This window comes from Odocoileus virginianus, chromosome 1, assembly GCF_023699985.2.
Source record: "Odocoileus virginianus isolate 20LAN1187 ecotype Illinois chromosome 1, Ovbor_1.2, whole genome shotgun sequence".
In the NCBI taxonomy this organism is placed as follows: Eukaryota; Metazoa; Chordata; class Mammalia; order Artiodactyla; family Cervidae; genus Odocoileus; species Odocoileus virginianus.
Genome location: NC_069674.1, coordinates 4,541,335 through 4,559,382, shown reverse-complemented (window position 1 = coordinate 4,559,382; position 18,048 = coordinate 4,541,335). Strand labels below are relative to the sequence as shown.

The 18,048-nt window shown below is 47.2% G+C and overlaps 1 protein-coding gene across 3 annotated transcripts in view; it reads left to right on the top strand.

The window, feature by feature from the left end:
* ACTR3B (actin related protein 3B) overlaps window positions 1–10,290 on the top strand; it is a 73,116-nt gene extending 62,826 nt beyond the window's left edge. For all 3 annotated transcript variants that reach the window (XM_070450893.1, XM_070450800.1, XM_020909892.2), the window contains 3 exons: window positions 7,345–7,470; window positions 8,851–8,934; window positions 9,512–10,290. In XM_070450893.1, coding sequence (XP_070306994.1) covers window positions 7,345–7,470; window positions 8,851–8,934; window positions 9,512–9,607 — 306 coding nt within the window. In that variant the 3' untranslated portion in view covers window positions 9,608–10,290. The remainder of the gene's footprint in view (window positions 1–7,344; window positions 7,471–8,850; window positions 8,935–9,511) is intronic.
* The last annotated feature ends 7,758 nt before the right edge of the window (window positions 10,291–18,048 follow it).

The window sequence follows — 18,048 nt, the reverse complement described above, 5'->3', positions numbered from 1 at the left end:
TTGTTTTCGCCTGCTTAGGCCTTCTCTAACTTTTTGAAGAGATCTCTGTACTACTTCTGAATGGTCAATATAAAAACAGCATTCTTCTCCTAGGGCTGCACATAGTCCTCCTTGTGGTAAGAACAGCAGATCTAAACCCCTTCTATTTTGTAACACTATCTCAGCCAGAGAACTTAAGGATTCTTGGAGGTGGGAAATGGATTTTTTGAGTTGTTCAATATCTTCATCTATTGCAGCCCTTAACTGGTTATACTGTTTATCTTGGAGCGTTAAGGCTGCAATTCCACTTCCAGTTCCTATAGCCCCCAATCCCAACAGGACAGTTAAAGTTAGGGCAGTGACGGGTTCTCTTTCTTTTTGGTTTCTTCTGGGGGGGGTCTCCATCACCAGGACCTGTGAATTGGAAGAACTAGGAAGTTTGTAAATGAAAGGTTTTAACCACTTAGGCGGATTTTCCACTAGATCTTGCCAGACCATGACATAGGGGACCTGATCCGGATGGCCCCAAGGATCAGGAGCCATAATCTTCTCCTTCATGGCCTGTATGATGGACGGTTGAAAGGTGCCTTCTGGAGGCCACTCTGCAGAGCAAAAGTTTATTAATTTACCTTTTTTGACTAGTAAGGACAAGTTATGGGCCCTGGCCCTGACATCCAAAAAATGGCCAGTCATGAGAGAAACTGGGGTATATTCCCCCTGACCCATGGTCAAAGAATAAATGGTAGGGGAGAGAGAGAGAGAAGTCACTGAGAACGACCACCAAAAAATCCTACCGGGAGTGGTGGCAGCCAAGAGGTTGGACTTATGGTATGCTTTTGGAACTGTTTATGTGCCTGCGTCGTTGCATGGAAGTTTTCTTGCTGGGGGCGGGCACCCTAGAGGTTTCTAGCCCGTTCCGTGGCCCCCTTATCCTCTCACGGGAGTCTTCAAGTGGCAGGCGCCCTAATGGCCTTTAAGTGCCTGGCGCCCTAATGGCCTTTAAGTGCCTGACCCGTGCCCACACAAAGAATTTTAGGCCACGTCCTCAGTTAGGGATGTTAAAGGAGAGTTTCACCCGATTGGGCTCCCGTTACTGAGGCTCACTTAGTGTAGGGCCTTCGGAGTCTGCCAGAATGTAGCCCTGGCCGGGACTCATCAATTGCCCCCACAACCATTCACCTGTTCACTGAAACTCCCCAAAATAAAAGGAGTTGAGGGCAGATCAGAGAAGAAGAGGAAAGGAGAGTAAGTCAGAAGAGAGAGAAGAGAACGATGCACCAGAAGAGAACGAGACCAGAGACAGTGCCGGCACACACACACAAACATGGAGGGTCGTAGACAAACACACAGATAGACAAATGTCGGCCGACAACACAGCGCTGGGTTTTCGGGCCCCCTGAGTCCCCTTGCCTCCTGGTACAAGGTTTATCTTACCGAATGGCATCCACTGTTCACCAGACTAGGGATCAGGAGAGGAACTCCCCTTCCTGCAGAGCCGGCAGCCTTCCAGCGCGCTCGCTGACCTCGGTCTTGCGTCGGCTGGAACGTCCAACCCATTCCCCCTTTATAGAAAGCTTTCTCCTGTGCCAGATACCTTCCTGCTTCTCAGCAGGGCCTCGGATTTACACTGGACTTTCCTGTCCTGCCTGAGCACCGGTGCTATATCTATCCTTCCCCTCTGTCCTGGAAGTGTTCTCCTTCCCCAGTCAATGGATCCCGGACGAGCCCCCAAATGTTATGCCCGATGTCCAAATCCCTGAGCGGGAAGAGAGAAGGCTTCTAAGACAATGCAACTCGGAAAAAAGGGAAGTTTATTGCTGACTCGAGTCAGGGCTCCTGCCACGTGTCCAACGCAGCGGTGTGGGGTCAGAGAGCGCTGAGCCCAAGCTCTTACCCAATTTATAAGGTGTGCATAAGCAGTTGGCAGCTGGCTTAAGCAGATTGGTTACATGTTTGCAAAGTAATCTTATTGGCCCAAACCTTCGCTGGCTTTTTTCAAACTTGGGCATTCGCGGGCTTTTCAGCTTTCCCCTGATAGGTTCCCTTTTTCTTAATAGGTGCATGTTGATTGGCTGGCTCCATGTGGCCTGATAATCATGTTACCTTGGAAAACCAGGCCTACTCCTAATCTAGGCTGCCTGTCATGGCGCAGCCTCACAAGTGCATTTTGAGTTTTTACTTCTTCAGTTCAGGTCAGTCACTCAGACGTGTCCGACTGTTTGTGACCCCATGGACTGCAGCACGCCAGACTTCCGTGACCATCACCATCTCCTAGAGCTTGCTAAAACTCATGTCCGCCAAGTCGGTGATGCCATTCAATCACCTCATCCTCTGTCGTCCCAGTCTCCTCCTGCCTTCAGTCCTTCCCAGCATCAGGGTCTTTTTCCAGTGAGTCAGTTCTTCACATCAGGTGGCCAAAGTATTGGAGCTTCAGCTTCAGCATCAGTCCTTGGAGTGAATATTCAGGACTGATTTCCTTTAGGATGGACTGGTTGGATCGCCTTGCAGTCCAAGAGACTCTCGAGAGTCTTCTCCAACACCACAGTTCAAAAGCATTAATTCTTCGGCACCCAGCTTTCTTTATGGTCCAACTCTCACATCTGTACATGACTACTTTAAAAACTAAAGCTTTAATTAGATGTATCTTTGTTGTCAAAGTAATGTCTTGGCTTTTAAATGTGATGTCTAGGTTGGTCATAGCTTTTCTTCCAAGGAGCAAGCATCTTTTAATTTCATGGCTGCAGTCACCATCTGCAGTGGTTTTGGAGCCCAAGAAAAGGAAGGCTCTCAGTGTTTCCAATGTTTACCCATCTATTTGCCATGAAATGATGGGACTGGATGCTATGATCTTTGTGTTTTGAATGTTGAGTTTTACGCCAGCTTTCTCATTCTTCTCTTTCACTTTCATCAATAGACTCTTTAGTTCCTCTTTCCTTTCTGCCATAAGGGTGGTGTCATCTGCATATCTGAGGTTGTTGATATTTCCCCCCGGCAGTCTTGATCCAGCTTGTTCTTTGTCCAGCCCGGCATTTCGTATGATGTATTCCACACATAAGTTAAATAAGCAATGTGACAAAATACAGCCTTGACATACTCCTTTCCCAATTTGGAAACAGTCCCTTGTTTCACGTCTGGTTCTAACTGTCGCTTCTTGACCTGCATACAGATTTCTCAAGAGGCAGGTCAGGTGGTCTGGTATTCCCATCTCTTTCAGAATTTTCCACAGTTTGTTGTGATCCACACAGTCAAAGGCTTTGGCGTAGTCAGTGAAGCGGAAGTGGATGTTTTTCTGGAATTTTCTTGCTTTTTCAGTGATCCAACAGATGTTGGCAATTTGATCTCTGGTTCTTCTGCCTTTTCTAAGTCCAACTTGATCATCTGGAAGTTCATGGTTCACATACTGTTGAAGCCTGGCTTGGAAAATTTTGTGCATTACTTTGCTCACCTGTGAAATGAGTGCACTTGTGGGGTAGTTTGAACATTATTTGGCATTGCCTTTCTTTGGGATTAGAATGAAAACTGACCTTTTCCAGTCCTGTGGCCACTGCTGAGTTTTGGTTTAGTTCAGAAAATGCTACATTTTAAAAATATTATATTCATTCAGAAACAAAAAAGTAAATATAAAAAAATTTTATTTCGATAAAGTAGTTGTTGAAATGTGCATTTTTTATTATTTGAATTGACTCGAGGAAAAGGGAGGAATTCTGTAATTTAGTAAATCAATAATCAGACTTGCTAAGACTTTCAGCACGAGTGCATTTTGAGTTTTTACTTCTTATGAGACCTTCATAAAGACTCTGCATGATGGCAATACAGGGGAGAGGGTCCCCTCAGCTGAAGTTGATTCCCGGAAGATCCAGGGCAGAGGTGGACGGGTGAGCCACCTTCACGGGTGGAGGACAGGGCGGCTGAGGCCAAGACCTGTGTGCAGACGCGGGCAGGGTGAGCGTGGTGTCTGAGTGAGCATGGCAGGGTCTAGCGAATTATTCAGTATGCAGTGAATTCCATTGATTTCCCTGCCACCTGGAAACCTTTCAGAAATGGAAAGGCCACGCCTACTGCATCCCCCGGGTGGTACTAGAGGAGTCAGTGGCAAGACTGGCACCTGGAGGGAGGTACCAGCCCCTGCCTGACCTGAGCGCTCGGCCTGGAGTTGTTCAGCGAGCAGCCTGTGCGGCGGCCCGGGGCCACGGGGGCTAATGGCAGGGCTTCAGCTCCCGGCCCGAGAGAGCTGAGAAGCTGTCCAGGGGCTTGAGGACAGGAGTAGTGACTGGGTGACAAGCTTTATCGTGGTCACCAAGGTGCTGTGCTGGGAGTTGCCTGGGGGAGATAAGACAGGACTGGGGAGCCCGCTGGGAAGTCATATCAGGGTCCAGCAGGACAGTCACAGAGGTCGTGTCCACCTTTCTGCACCCCAGCCACCCTCGTTTCCCTCCTGGCCGCTTCACAGACACACCGAACACATTCCTGCCCCAGGGCCCTTGCACCTGCGGCCCCTGCCAGGGAGCTACTCCAGGCGCACCCCTGACCTGCTTCCTCTATGCCTTCACGTCCTTGCTGGGACGTTGTCTTCCAGCGAGGCTTGCCGGGCAGCGTCCATCTTAGCCTCCCTCATGCTCCATTTCCCCTTTCTGCTTCAGGGCTTCCTCCCTGGCGTGTGCCACCCTGCTGTCCCTTGTTCGTTTGGGTGTACAGTCTGCGTCTCCCCCCTTGTGACAGGTCAGGTTCTGGGCCTGCAACAGCCGGCTCCCAGGCCGTGTGGGGCCGCGTGAACGGATGAAAGTGCGGAGCACCTTGTGAGCCCCTGACCCCTGACTGCTCACACTCAGGGAAAGAGGGGCCCCTTGATCGGAGGGAGGGGGGCCAGGGCCTTTGAGACACAGTGACGTCCTGTCAGGAGAGCAGTGCCTGAAAGAACCTGGCGAGTGGTGGAAAAAAACAAAAATAGAGAAATAAGTGAAATTACCAACACATGGATTCTCTCCATCTCATTTCAAGGGAAGCAACAGTGCTTATCTTAATGTACCTTAGAAATAGGAACGTTTAGCCTCACAGGATTGTTAATCAATTTCCACACAGAAAAGTAAGCAGATATTCTAAGGGAAGTCTTTCAATACGATATCACAAATAGTAAAACTTTTAATACTGTAATTTAAGCCCCTCACTTACAGGAAGGAAACAGCCTCCTAAGGCAGACACCATAAGACATGTGTACAGAGAGCGCTCAGCAGAAACCACAGCTCAGAGAAAGCATTTCTAATGCCCTCCTTAACTAATACCATCTTTGAAGTCATGAAAGAACACTGTAACCCGCCACCTTACTCCACTGTTTGCACAGCACAGGTCAACACGAACTCTTAAAATAAGATTTTTTAACTCAGCATTTAACAGCTGAGCAAATATGTACTAAGGCTCCCTTTGGAAATCCTCATTTCACTAAGGTTCTCGTCTTACACTCTAATCCATACACATGCCCTTCCCATCTCACCCCAGCATAGGTGATAATAGACCAAAGCCAACAGTGCCTGTTAGCTAAATTTAAACTCTCAGGATAACTCTGAAGAGCCACTTGGGTTGAAAATCATAGGTTCATGTGACATTCTGATGCTCGTAAAACTCTAGTTAGCTAACAGTCTTATTTCCAGAAAGCCAGCCAGTTACCGCTGGAGAAGGTAGCTGAGAACATGGCCAGCGGAGCACGCCCTCTCCTCTGCCTATGTCATAGTTATGAAGACTTTAAGGAAATATTTTCTTCTAGAGCTTCTGTATGTTTTAGCCCTTAAATCTATGACCCCTATTGAGTTCAGTTGTGTGTGTGAAGTAAGGTAGTTAGTAAATGTTCATTTCCCCTCCATGGATATTAATTATTCACCATCATTTGTTGAAAAAGACCATTCTTTTCCTATCAAAACATCTTGGCAACTTTGTCCAAAATCATTTAACCATGTATACACAGCACTGTTTTATGTAAATGAATGAATGAATCTTACATGTTATGCCTTTGCAAGTGACTGAAGATCTTGCAATGCTTCTGAAATATCATAATGAACATTCATTTTGTATACTCTCATGAATTAATTTGTAAATTAAAAAATCCATTACAGAGATATGACTGGTAATTGCAGTAACTGGCCCATGACTGTATCCTGGACTGGAGTTAAAAATGCTAGAAAGTATTAATGGAACAGGTGACAGAATTGCAGTCACAGTAATAGGTTAAAGTTATATTAGTGTAAATTTATGAGATTAAGAATTGTACTGTGAGGCTTATTCTACAAGCCAATGCCCCAAATAACCAAGAATGCTTTTAAACTGTGGTTCTTTGTAGCTCACAGGTAGGCAGTGTGTGTGAAGGTGTTAGCAGGAGTCTCTTCGAGAAGACGGAGGCCGTGGTGCTCTGTGACGCCCTGGCGGGGTGGGATGGGGAGGGAAGCTCAGGAGGAGGGGGAGTGTATATACTCATGGCGGATTCACAGTGTCATACAGTGGCAGCCAGCACAACACTGCAGGGCAATTATCTTCCAATTAAAAATTTAAAAAAACAGATGGCGATCAGAAGACCCTTGTTTCACTCTGTTAAGGTTGCCGTCCGACCCGTCCTGGGCTTGGTCCTGGCGCTCTCAGCTCCTGGCCGTGTTGAGGGGGGCGGCAGTGATGAGGGGTGACCCCTGGGTGCAGTGTTGGTGGGTGGCCCCCTGACTCTTGACAGGAACCAAGCCACCTCCTGTTGTTTCTGAGTGATTTTGCCACAGATGACCAGGTGTGGCAGTGGTCACTGGTGACACTGATGTCGGGGCAGGATGTTGTCAGAAAGATGCAGATTTGCGATTTGTCAAGAGAAGCCAGAGGCCTGTGGGGAGGGGGTGGGTAGATAATGCCCCCTTGAGAAGTGGAACAGGCAGCATGATTTTACTTGGTTATGGTGGAGGAAAAGCACCAAGAGAGAATTTGTGACGCAGGAGAAAAACTCAGTTTATGCTTTAAAAAAAAAATTCATGTATTTATTTGGCTACAACGGGTCTTAGTTGCAACATGCGGGGTCTTTGTTGCAAGCCTGTGGGCTCTTTGGCCCTGGCCCACTGACTTGGTAGTTGTGGCACGGACTTAGTTGCCCCAAGGCACGCGGGCTCTTCTTTCCCCCACCGGGGATTGAACCTGTGTCCCTTCCATTGCAAGGTGGATTCTTAACCACTGGACCACCAGGGAAGCCCGATTTATACTTCTTCCTTGATAGTGCTAACTTTGCCTCAGTGATTAGCTTCTCATGTAGGTTGACGTGTGTCACTCAGACGACTGAAGGGTGGGTGGGGAGTGTGTTGCGGGCAGGTGATTTCATGGAGGAAACCTCTGTTTTGTGTCTTTTAGAATGTCGTTCTTTCGGGAGGCTCCACGATGTTCAGGGATTTCGGACGTCGCCTGCAGAGAGACTTAAAGAGGGTGGTGGACGCCAGGCTGAAGCTTAGCGAGGAGCTCAGCGGTGGCAGGATAAAGGTGAGGCCTCCAGGCGGCCGGGTGGGGCTGGACATCCCACTGGTCTGGGCCGTAAGGGGTAAACACAAGCTGGAGCCACTTTCTTAGCCTCACTGTGAAGTTACAGTCAGAGGTCTGTTGCCTGGACTCCCTCCAGGTGTGCAGTTAGGACAGGTGTGGACCTCCCGATGCAGCAACGCAACTCTCCCCAGCCCGCCCCCCCAACCCCCTACGCCTGCCAGCAGTTTCTTCCCTATTGTCAGAGATCAGGCGTGTCCTGTAATGACCAGTACCCCAAGGAGGTGGATCACTTTTCAGTGAGGAACTCTAATGTCCTTTGGAACGTTCTGATTAAGCTCTCATCACTGGTATGAGCAGGGCAGTCCACTGTTGTCCTTAAGATTCTAACCTTTAACCAGCTGGTGGATTTACAGGGTTGGGTTGGTGTGGGGCCCATGGGAGCAAAACCACATGTTCTCCCCTCCTGGGATCACCCCCAGGTGGTGTCATTTCTTAGAGTATTTTTGGGACACTTAAGTGTTACTTCCCCATGGCTTCCCTGATACCTCAGTTGGTAAGGAGTCCACCTGCAATGCAGAGACCTCAGTTTGATTCCTGGATCAGGAAGATCTGCTGGAGAAGGGATAGGCTACCCACTCCAGTATTCTTGGGCTTCCCTTGTGGTTCAGCTGGTAAAGAATCCACCTGCAATGTGGGAGACCTGGATTTGATCCCTGGGTTGGGAAGATCCCCTGGAGAAGGGAAAGGCTACCCACTCCAGTATACTGGCCTGGAGAATTCCATGGACTCTGTAGTCCATGGGGTCGCAAAGAGTCAGACACGACTGAGTGACTTTCACTTTCACTTGGGCTTCTCGTGTAGCTCAGTTGGTAAAGAATCTGTGTGCAGTGTTGGAGACCTGGGTTCCATCCCTGGATTGAGAAGATCCCCTGGAGAAGGAAATGGCAACCCACTCCAGTATTCTTGCCTGGGGAATCCCATGGACAGAGGAGCCTGGCGGGCTACGGTCCACGGGGTCGTTAAGGGTCGGACATCAGTTAGCACTATCTTTCTTAAGTGTTACTTAGAATTATCTGTAGATGTGAAAAAAATTTGTTTAGTTTAAAAAAACAAGCTGGGCTAGTTGCATGGAGTGTCTGCATCTTAAAAATGCCTTTAAATGGAGGTGACCTGCCCTTGCCTTGTGTCCTTTGTTGTCTGTGCCACCTGGGCTGGGCTGGGGGTCGGTGGGCTTGGAAGTGGCGGGGCTGAGCACCTTCCTTTCAGGGTGGAGGCTTTGAGCCTGAAGGTGGGGCCTGCGGGGTGGGAGGAGGGTCCCAGGTGGGAAGGCTTCAGGGTGCCCTCTGCACAGACAGTCAGCTCGCATCATTTCCCTTGCAGCCGAAGCCTGTGGAGGTCCAGGTGATAACGCACCACATGCAGCGCTACGCCGTGTGGTTCGGAGGCTCCATGCTGGCCTCAACTGTGAGTCCTTTCCTGGATTGTGCTGTCTTTTCATCTCTGTTTTCTGTTGAGTTTGCATTAATACTCTCTTACCGGAGATGAAATGGTGTGTGCTCTAATTGTGTGTGGCTCTAAACAGCCCCACATTTAATTCTGAGATAGAAAAAATACTTTAATGACCATTAGCGGTGCAAATTAGTGCCACTAATTCATAAATATCCTTGCAAATTAGGGGTTACAGATATTTTAGATATGTGAATCCGAAAATAACCTATAATGTCGCCGTGATCATTAATTCCAGAAATTTTTCTGAGTAATTACTGCTTTTTCTCCTCAAACTTGTGACTAGCTAACAAATTGCTAATTTTGGGCGAGCAAGCACATAGTTCTTCCTAAACAGAAGCTCAGACTGAGTGCCTGAGCACGAGGGCAAGTTTTTTAAAAAACGAAATAAAACTCCTGTCTGGCAGTTCAGGCTCACAAAGACCGCGGCCGCGGTGGGGGCGAGGGTGGCGGTTCGGGCGAGGGGCTGTCTCCTCTGCTTGGTGTCTGTCTGATGCTATTCCCTCTCCGGCACGCGTGCGCGCTCCTCCTGCAGCCGGAGTTCTTACAGGTCTGCCACAGCAAGAAGGACTACGAGGAGTGCGGCCCGAGCATCTGCCGCCACAACCCCGTCTTTGGGGTCATGTCTTAGTGGCGGCTTGGGCGCCGCCCCCGCAGTGGTGTCCTCGGAGCGCAAGTGTCCTTCAGACCCGGAGTCGACGGGCCCTGTACATAGACCGCGAGCGTGGTGTCCCAGTGCATGCGGCGCCGCCCGCCGGACAGCTCGCCAAGCCATCTGCGCGCCCGCCCCGCCCATTTCCCCGCCCTCGCCCCGCCCCTGACCCTCGCCCCGCCCCATTTCCAACCCCGCACTGCCTCTCACCTTGCCCATCTCCCTCTATGCCCTCACCCCGCCCCTCACCTCTCCATGCCCCCGCCCATCTCCCCGCCTCTCAGCCCGCCCTCGTCCCGGCTCCACCCCATCCTCCTCTCTGCCCCCTCCCGCCCTTGCTCCCCGCCCCTCACAGAACTCTGCCCCCTCACCCCGCCCCACCCGTTGCCCCGCCCCACTCCGCCCTCGCCCCGCCCCCGCCCCTCACACAGCTCTGCCCTCTGGGCCCGCCCCTCGGCCCGCCCCTCGCCCTCCTCTCCACCCGAGCTTCTAGTCCACAGTTGGGTTCTGGAGTTCAGCTGCGGCTCTTAAGAATAATAGATAGGGGAAACCCTAGAACGTGACAATAGCTCCCCCCCCGCCCAGGACAGAGTATGGGACTGTAAAGCCTCTCCTCCCAGACTATTTTTGTAAATAAAATGTTATAAACTTGAAATACTAAATCGATGTTTATATTTCCTATCATTTTGTATTTTACGGTTCTTTGGTACAACTGGCTTGACTGCGAGCACGCGTAGATGTCGGTGTCATGGGGTTGTCATAAAGCGTTTCTAATCGTGAGGCATGTTCTGATGTGTTTGTAGGCGAGCAGAATAAATCAGAGCAAAACGTTTTGCCACGTTTGCTAGAAAACGACTACATTTGATTGAGCGTCATGAAATTTAACCACTAAGCAGTATTGTATGAGAATCATCACAGACAATGTATCTTTTCCTTTTCCTGTGTGAGCTTTCTGGAACTGTTTTATAGAAGACGCCAGTGTGCTGTTGGTGAGCGTTGGATGAAATACTACCTTGCACTATTGTAATAAAAGCACTTAGACTCTTTATAAAGATCTCCTGTGGTGCTGTGGTGGTCTTTGGGTTTTCCCCTTGGTGCCTGCGCTTCTTTCAAAGAGTATCGAAATTTGTTTCACATCAGTGGAGGCTTTGATGATAACACAAAGTTTGGGGAGGAAGTTTCCTGAAAGGGTGTGGAATGCCTGTGATGCAGGGACCACTCCATCATTCAAAGTGGTGTGGATGGTGCTGGATGAACTTGTGTGCATGTGGGGGGTGGGTGTCCCTGGTGGTTTCCACCATCCCTTCCCAGGAATTCAGAATGCATGGCTTTAAGACTGGAGCAACTACTCTTGACATCTGCTGAGTAGATTGCTGGCTTAAAAGATAATTTGCTAAATTAAGGGATTTAGTTTTAGCCCATTCTTCATATAATACTTATGTTCCTGTTTAAACTGTTATTTTATGGCATTTCTTCTAGGTCACGAAGTATTTTTTTTCTCTAAAGATCTGAATTCGTAAAGAAGCATTTGGTTTTATTATTTAAGGTTAAGAAGACATTGGGGATAATAAAGGAATCTTTGTGCTCAGTATGGTAAAATCTGGGTTTCCTGGGCTGTAGGTGGTTCCTGTCACTTGTTCCCAATGGTCAGTGACCCCAGGCCCTTCAGCGGAGGGTCTCAGGCCACTTGGTTCTTCGTTTGTCCGGACAGTTTCTCCACTTTCCCTCTGGGGTTTGCTCTGCTCAGGGTCGCAGGACTGCTGTTTGAATCTTCCAGCCACCGCTTTATCACAAGTCTGGGTGGGTGTGTCTCCTTCAGCACCCCCAGCCATGTGACAAACAGCAGACTGGCGGGATCACCTCCCCTAACACGGCTTCTGCTTCTGCTCAGAGACCGTGGGGGCCTCCCCTGGCCCATCTCTGTATCAGCTGGCGTCGGCACATGTGGGCCCTTTGCCTCCCCACCCTCCCGGTCTCTGTGCTCTCGCAGTGAACATGCCATGCCTCCTCCCTCCTTCCAGGTCCCACCTTGCTTTGACTTGGCCAGGCGCCAAGTAGATTGGAGTTATTATCATTTTTTGTTTCTTCAATCAACCTGCCAGAGGCCATATGTCAAAGTGAAAGTGAAAGTCACTCAGTTGTATACAAATCTTTGTGACCCCATGGACTATATACAGTCCATGGAATTCTCCAGGTCAGAATACTGGAGTGGGTTCCTTCTCCAGGGGATCTTCCCAACCCAGGGATCACCCAGGTCTCCTGCACTGCAAGTGGATTTACCAGCTGAGCACCTGCAATGTGCATTGGTCATTCTATAAGGAGGATAAATGCTTAGAGTTATGGTGGTAATTTTAAGAAAGTCTACAAGTACCTTTTCAGATTGAATTAGTACAAGATCATAATATTCTGAGTTAGGTATTATTGGTTGATGGGTAAAATCAGCCTTCTATGATGAAAATGCCTTGTAGCTCTCAGTGAACAGTTTTCTATAAAAAAAATTTCAATGAACTCACACTTTCACAGAACATATTCTAAAATGTCAATAATTTTTTTTAAAACAACTATTAAGCTTTTAGATAGAATAAGAAATCATGTTACCCTTTTTGACAGATGTAGACATAATCTCAACTTTATCATGATAAGCATATTATTGGGATGCTTTACTTAAAATTTGGTAACTGATGTGTGAGCATGCCCCCTCTAATCCAAACCCCTTGGTATGTAATGTGTGCTAGAGAGCTGCTGATCTAGGATGTTTAGATGTTAAATTATTTTCATTTTCATTCATAAGGCTTTGTGAATATATATTTTTTCATGTGCATTGACTGGATTGTATAAGGCAAATAAGATAAAAGAGTGATAATGGGACCATGATAAGTGTTCAGTAAATTTTAGCCTTTGTTATTCTGTTATAAAGCAAATATTGTGTCTTGAGACATCATATTGTTTTTCAGTCGCTGAGTCGTGTCTGACTTTTTCGACCCCATGGACTGCAGCACGCCAGACTCCTCTGTCTTCCACTGTCTCCCGGGGTTTGCTCAAATTCATGTCCATTGAGTCAGTGATGCTATCTAACCATCCATCCTCTGCCCCGTTCTCCTTTTGCTTCAGCCTTTCCCAGCATCAGGGTTTTTTCCATTGAGTCAGTTCTTCACATCAGGTGACAAGTATTGAAGCTTCAGCTTGAGTCCTGCCAGTCAATATTCAGAGTTGATTTCCTTTAGGATTGACTAATTTGACCTCCTTGCTGTCCAAGATACTCTCAAGAGTCTTCACAGCATCACATTTTGAAAGCATCAGTTCTTTGGCACTAAACCTTCTTTTTGGTTCACCTCTCCCATCCACACATGACTCCTGGAAAATCATAGCTTTGACTATATGGACCTTTGCGGGGAAAGTGATGTCTCTGTGTTTTGCATCATAATTGTAATAAAATTGTATTAAAAAATTTAAAAAATTGTAATTAAATTGTTTGAGTAGAGGAAAAGAAAATTTTAGGATCATGAACTAAAGGGCCTTTAGGATTTCAGTAAGAAGGTATTTTTAAAAAAGATATTACAGGACTTCCCTGGTGGTCCAATGCTTATGAATCCAGCTTGCAATGCAGGAAACACGGATTCGATCCCTGGTCGGAGAACTAAAACCCCCCATGCCTCAGACCAGCTAATAAGCCTGCTTGTCACAACTACTGAGCCACGTGCTGCAACTAAAAAGAAGCCAGCATGCAGCAACTAAGATCCAACACAACCAAATATTTTTTTAAAAGGCATTTCTTAAAAAAAAAAAAAGGTATTAGTATATAGTTGTAGAGTCTAAACATCATTGGGCCCTTTCTTCTAATCACGATGCTGATATAACTGAGTCACTTTCATCACCCATGTAATAAAGCTATCCTGTTCCTTCACAGCGGCTGTCTCCTCCCCTGGTTCTGTGCTGGGAGCTGTCTCTCTGTGACACTGTGAGGCTGTCCACGCTCCATAGACATGCTTCAGTTGAACACGCTGGGATTTGCAAGTTACTCTTTGGTATTACGGCGTTGTTTCGGCAGCAGATTGGTGCACGGCATCCTGGAGGGGTCAGCCCAGAAGGGGCTTCTCTCTGAGTGCCCTTGCCCTCAGCTGCAGCATCACCGGTGTGGGAAGCCTGCTCTGACCGTCCCCACCGAGTCAGTCTCTAGCTGTGCCTCTGTCCCTCACTGGACGAGGGTCCTGAAAACGGGACGGATGTTTGTGCTCCCAGGAGCCCCGCTATCCCCGGCACATGGTGGGTGCCCAGTAAATATTGAATGAAGTTTCTTTTCAAGTGAAGACTCCATCCCTTTTTCCAGGCTGGGTGTGAGAAGCGTGGTGTGTTGGGGTAACCTTAGATGAAAGCTGGGTTTTGGAGGTGTGGGATGTTAACCATTGTTATTTTAAGATTTTTTAACAATATAAAATTTAGCTTGTGGATGGATAAAGAAGATGTGGTACATATACAATGAAATATTTACTAAGCCATAAAAAAGAATGAAGTATTGCTATTTGCAGCAATATGGATGAACCTAGAGACTGTCATACTCAGTGAAGTAAGACAGAGACAAATACTCTGTGATATCATTTACATGTGGAATCTAAAACAGTAGTACAAATGAACCTATTGACAACGCAGAAATAGAGGGACAGATGTAGAAAACACTGGTCACCAGGGGGTAAGGGGGGAGGGATAAATCGGGAGGTTGGGACTGACATGTGCACACTACAGTATATAATACAGGTAACTAGTAAGGACCGTTGTACAGCACAAGGAACTCTACTCAATACTCTGCGACGACCTACGTGGAAAGAAAATCAGTCACGTCCGACTCTCTGCGACACCGTGGACTATACAGTCCATGGAATTCTCCAGGCCAGAATACTGGAGTGGGTGGCCTTTCCCTTCTCCAGGGGATCTTCCCAACTCAGGGATCGAACTCAGATCTCCCACATTGCAGGCAGATTCTTTACCAGCTGAGCCACAAGGGAAGTCCGCAGTGACCTATATGAGAAAAGAATCTAAAAAAAGAGTGGATATATGTATAACTGATTCACTTTGCTGCACATTTGAAACAAACTGAATGTTGTAGGAATAAATCAACTCTACTCCAATAAATTTTTTTTTAAAGAGAAAATAAGATTGTCTGCAACAACTCCATCCCCCTAATCTAGCTCTTATATCAAATAGATCAGTGATTGCCTGGGAGAGGACTGGGGGCAGGGGTAGGGAAGGTTGGGAGGAAATGTAATAGGAAATTGGAAACTGGAAATACCAATAGGAACAGGATTTCTTTCTGGGCTGAGTAAACCCTCCAAGGGATCTCCCAGGTGGCTCAGTGGTAAAGAATCTGCCGGCCAGTGCAGGAGATGCAAAAGACTCGGGTATGATCCCTGGGTTGGGAAGATTCCCTAGAGATGGTAACCCACTTCAGTATTCTTGCCTGGAGAATCCCATGGACAGAGGAGCCTGACAGGCTGTATAGTCCATGGGGTTGCAAAGTGTCAGACATGAGTGAGCAACTAAACAAACACACACACAGTGTCCAAAATTGTATCGAGGGTGGCATAGCTGTGAATACAGTAAAAGTCATTGAATTATTAATACATGCGTTAAGTGGGTGAATTCTCTATAGCATGTGAATTATATCTCAATAAAGCTGTTAAAAACTTATGGGAAAAACAATCCAGCTCTTAAACTGTGACTCCGGTAACTCTCCTGTAAACCTGAGAGGTAGGTGTGCGATGCTGTAGAACATGTGGGTAAGTGGACCTCTGCTGTGTCACCGTCTGCAGCGTGGTCAGTGAGAGAGCCCAGCAGAAGAAGTGACCCCCCGGGAATCTTGAGGACATAAGCAGATTTTATGGAAGTGATAACCAGTTCATCCTCCAAGGTAACTAGTATGAATCATGAGCTCGTCTCTGATGGATGCACCCAGAGTTTTGTGATGAAGTCATTGTTTATGATCCCTCCCTTTTATCTCATTTGTAAAAAGCACCATTATGCCAAACAAGCTTGTGAGGTTAATTGAGCGTGTCGCTTGTTTAAAACCACGAGAGAGCCTCATTAAGAATATTTATCTGTTAAATAATTCTTTACTTAATTGAAATATATTTCATAGTGTTTCTTTTAAAAGTAACTGTCAGGATTCTTAAATGGCAAAATAATTGTGGGGGGTGGGTTCTGATTGGCAATTACATCAATTTCACTTGGCTGGAAGGAAATAAACCTCATTAATTAAAAAGAGGAAAAGTCCTGTAATTTGATATTGGTATCATGGAAGGATTTTTATGATATTAAAATTTGAATTCCTTCTACCCTCTATTATGTCTCAAAAGTAAGCAGCTGTTTGTTCTTTGAAGGTTGATTTCTCAGGTTTTATCCATTAAAGAAATTTTTATTTATCTTATCTTTGGCTGTGCTGCTCAGGCTTTTCTCTAGTGGAGAGCGGGGCCTACTCTAGTTGCAGAGTGTGGGCTTCTCATCGTGGTGACCTCTCGTGGAGCACGGGCTCAAGAGTGCGTGGGTTCAGTAGTTGTGGCTTCTGGGCTCTAGAGCACATGTAGTACTTATGGTTCACAGGTTTAGTTGCTTCGAGGCAGGTGGGATCTTCCTGGATCAGGGATCGAACCTGTGTCTCCTGCATTTGTTCAGTTCAGTCAGTTCAGTTCAGTCGTGTCTGACTCTTTGTGACCCCATGAGTCATGTCAGGCCTCCCTGTCCATCACCCACGCCCGGAGCTTGCTCAAACTCATGTCCGTTGAGTCCAGCCATCCAACCGTCTCATCCTCTGTCATCCCCTTCTCCTCCTGCCCTCAATCTTTCCCAGCATCAGGGTCTTTTCCAATGAATCAGCTCTTCGCATCAGGTGGCTAAAGTATTGGAGTTTCAACTTCAGCATCAGTCTTTCCAATGAACACCCAGGACTGATCTCCTTTAGGATAGACTGGTTGGATCTCCTTGCAGTCCAAGGGACTCTCAAGAGTCTTCTCCAACACTATAGTTCAAAAGCATCAATTCTTTGGTGCTCAGCTTACTTTATAGTCCAACTCTCACTTCCATACATTCTTTACCACTGAGCCAGCAGGGAAACCTTAGTCATTGTTTTTAGCCTGGGATGCTACAGATTATTTCTGCTTATGAGGGTGTATGCAGGTGGCGCTAGTGATAAAGCATTCACCTGCCTACTCAGGAGACACAGGAGACCTGGGTTCCATCCCTGAGTCGGGAGGATCCTTTGGAGGAGGAAATGGCTGCCCATTCCAGTATTCTTGCCTGGAAAACTCCATGGACAGAGGAGCCTGCTAGTCCATGGGGTCCCAAAGAGTCAGACACAACTGAGCAACTGAGCACACACACACACACACACACACACACACACAATCATATATATATATATATATATATATATATCCCTCCTGGTGAGGGACAGGGAGGCCTGGTGTGCTGAAGTCCACAGGGTCACAGAGAGTCAGACATAACTGGGCCACTGGGCAGCAACATTTACATCTGTGTGTATGTGTGTATATGTGTTAATAGTATTTGCCATAAAGAATTCCAAAAGTTTCTAATTGATAAAAGGGAAATACAGTTATAAATTATTAACAAATTAATAATCACCAACCTAAGAGTTTATGGTGTGCAGTAAAATTTAAATGATATGGCATTGGTTATATTTTCAGTATTAGGGGGTCAGAGCAGTTTCAGTAATTGACCAGATCTCCACTTAATTCACTCATGGCTACACTAGCATTTACTGCAGATAAATTTTTAATGGCTTCCCATCAGACACACTTTGGCCTCGAGTAGTCTTTCTTTGTGCTTCTAGATTGTTTGGCCGTGGTGATCAGATGAGAAGGGGGTCTGAGGGAAGGCTCTTGGCGTTCCTTTTCAGGACAGTGTGCCTGAACGTGGGGACTGAGCAGAGAACCGGCGTCTGAAATCCTGACTCTAGAGCCTGGCGTCGCTCTTGGCTTGTTGCTGGTCCTTGTTAACATCAGTTCATTTCTGTCTCCTCCTCACCTTCTGAGAAGTGGTAATGTGGGCCAGAGGAGTCAGTGACCACAGGATCCCACTGGACGACTCCAGAAAAATGAGATGAGGACGTTGCCAAGGAAACAACAGCAGGCTGCGGTCCAGCTCTCCCTGCACCTCTTGGATTGTGTGGTTGCCTCAGGTTTTTGTTTTTTTAGAAGAGGAAAAGCCATAGTTTGTTGTATGCTTGCTGGGTTCTGGGTACTGTGCTAAGCCCCCATTCTGTCATCACACGTTTGCTAAGTGCCTACGAGCCAGGCTTCCCCGATAGCTCAGTTGGTAAAGAATCTGCCTGCAATGCGGGAGACCCCGGTTCGATTCCTGGGTCGGGAAGATCCCCTGGAGAAGGGATAGGGCTGCCCACTGCAGTATTCTGG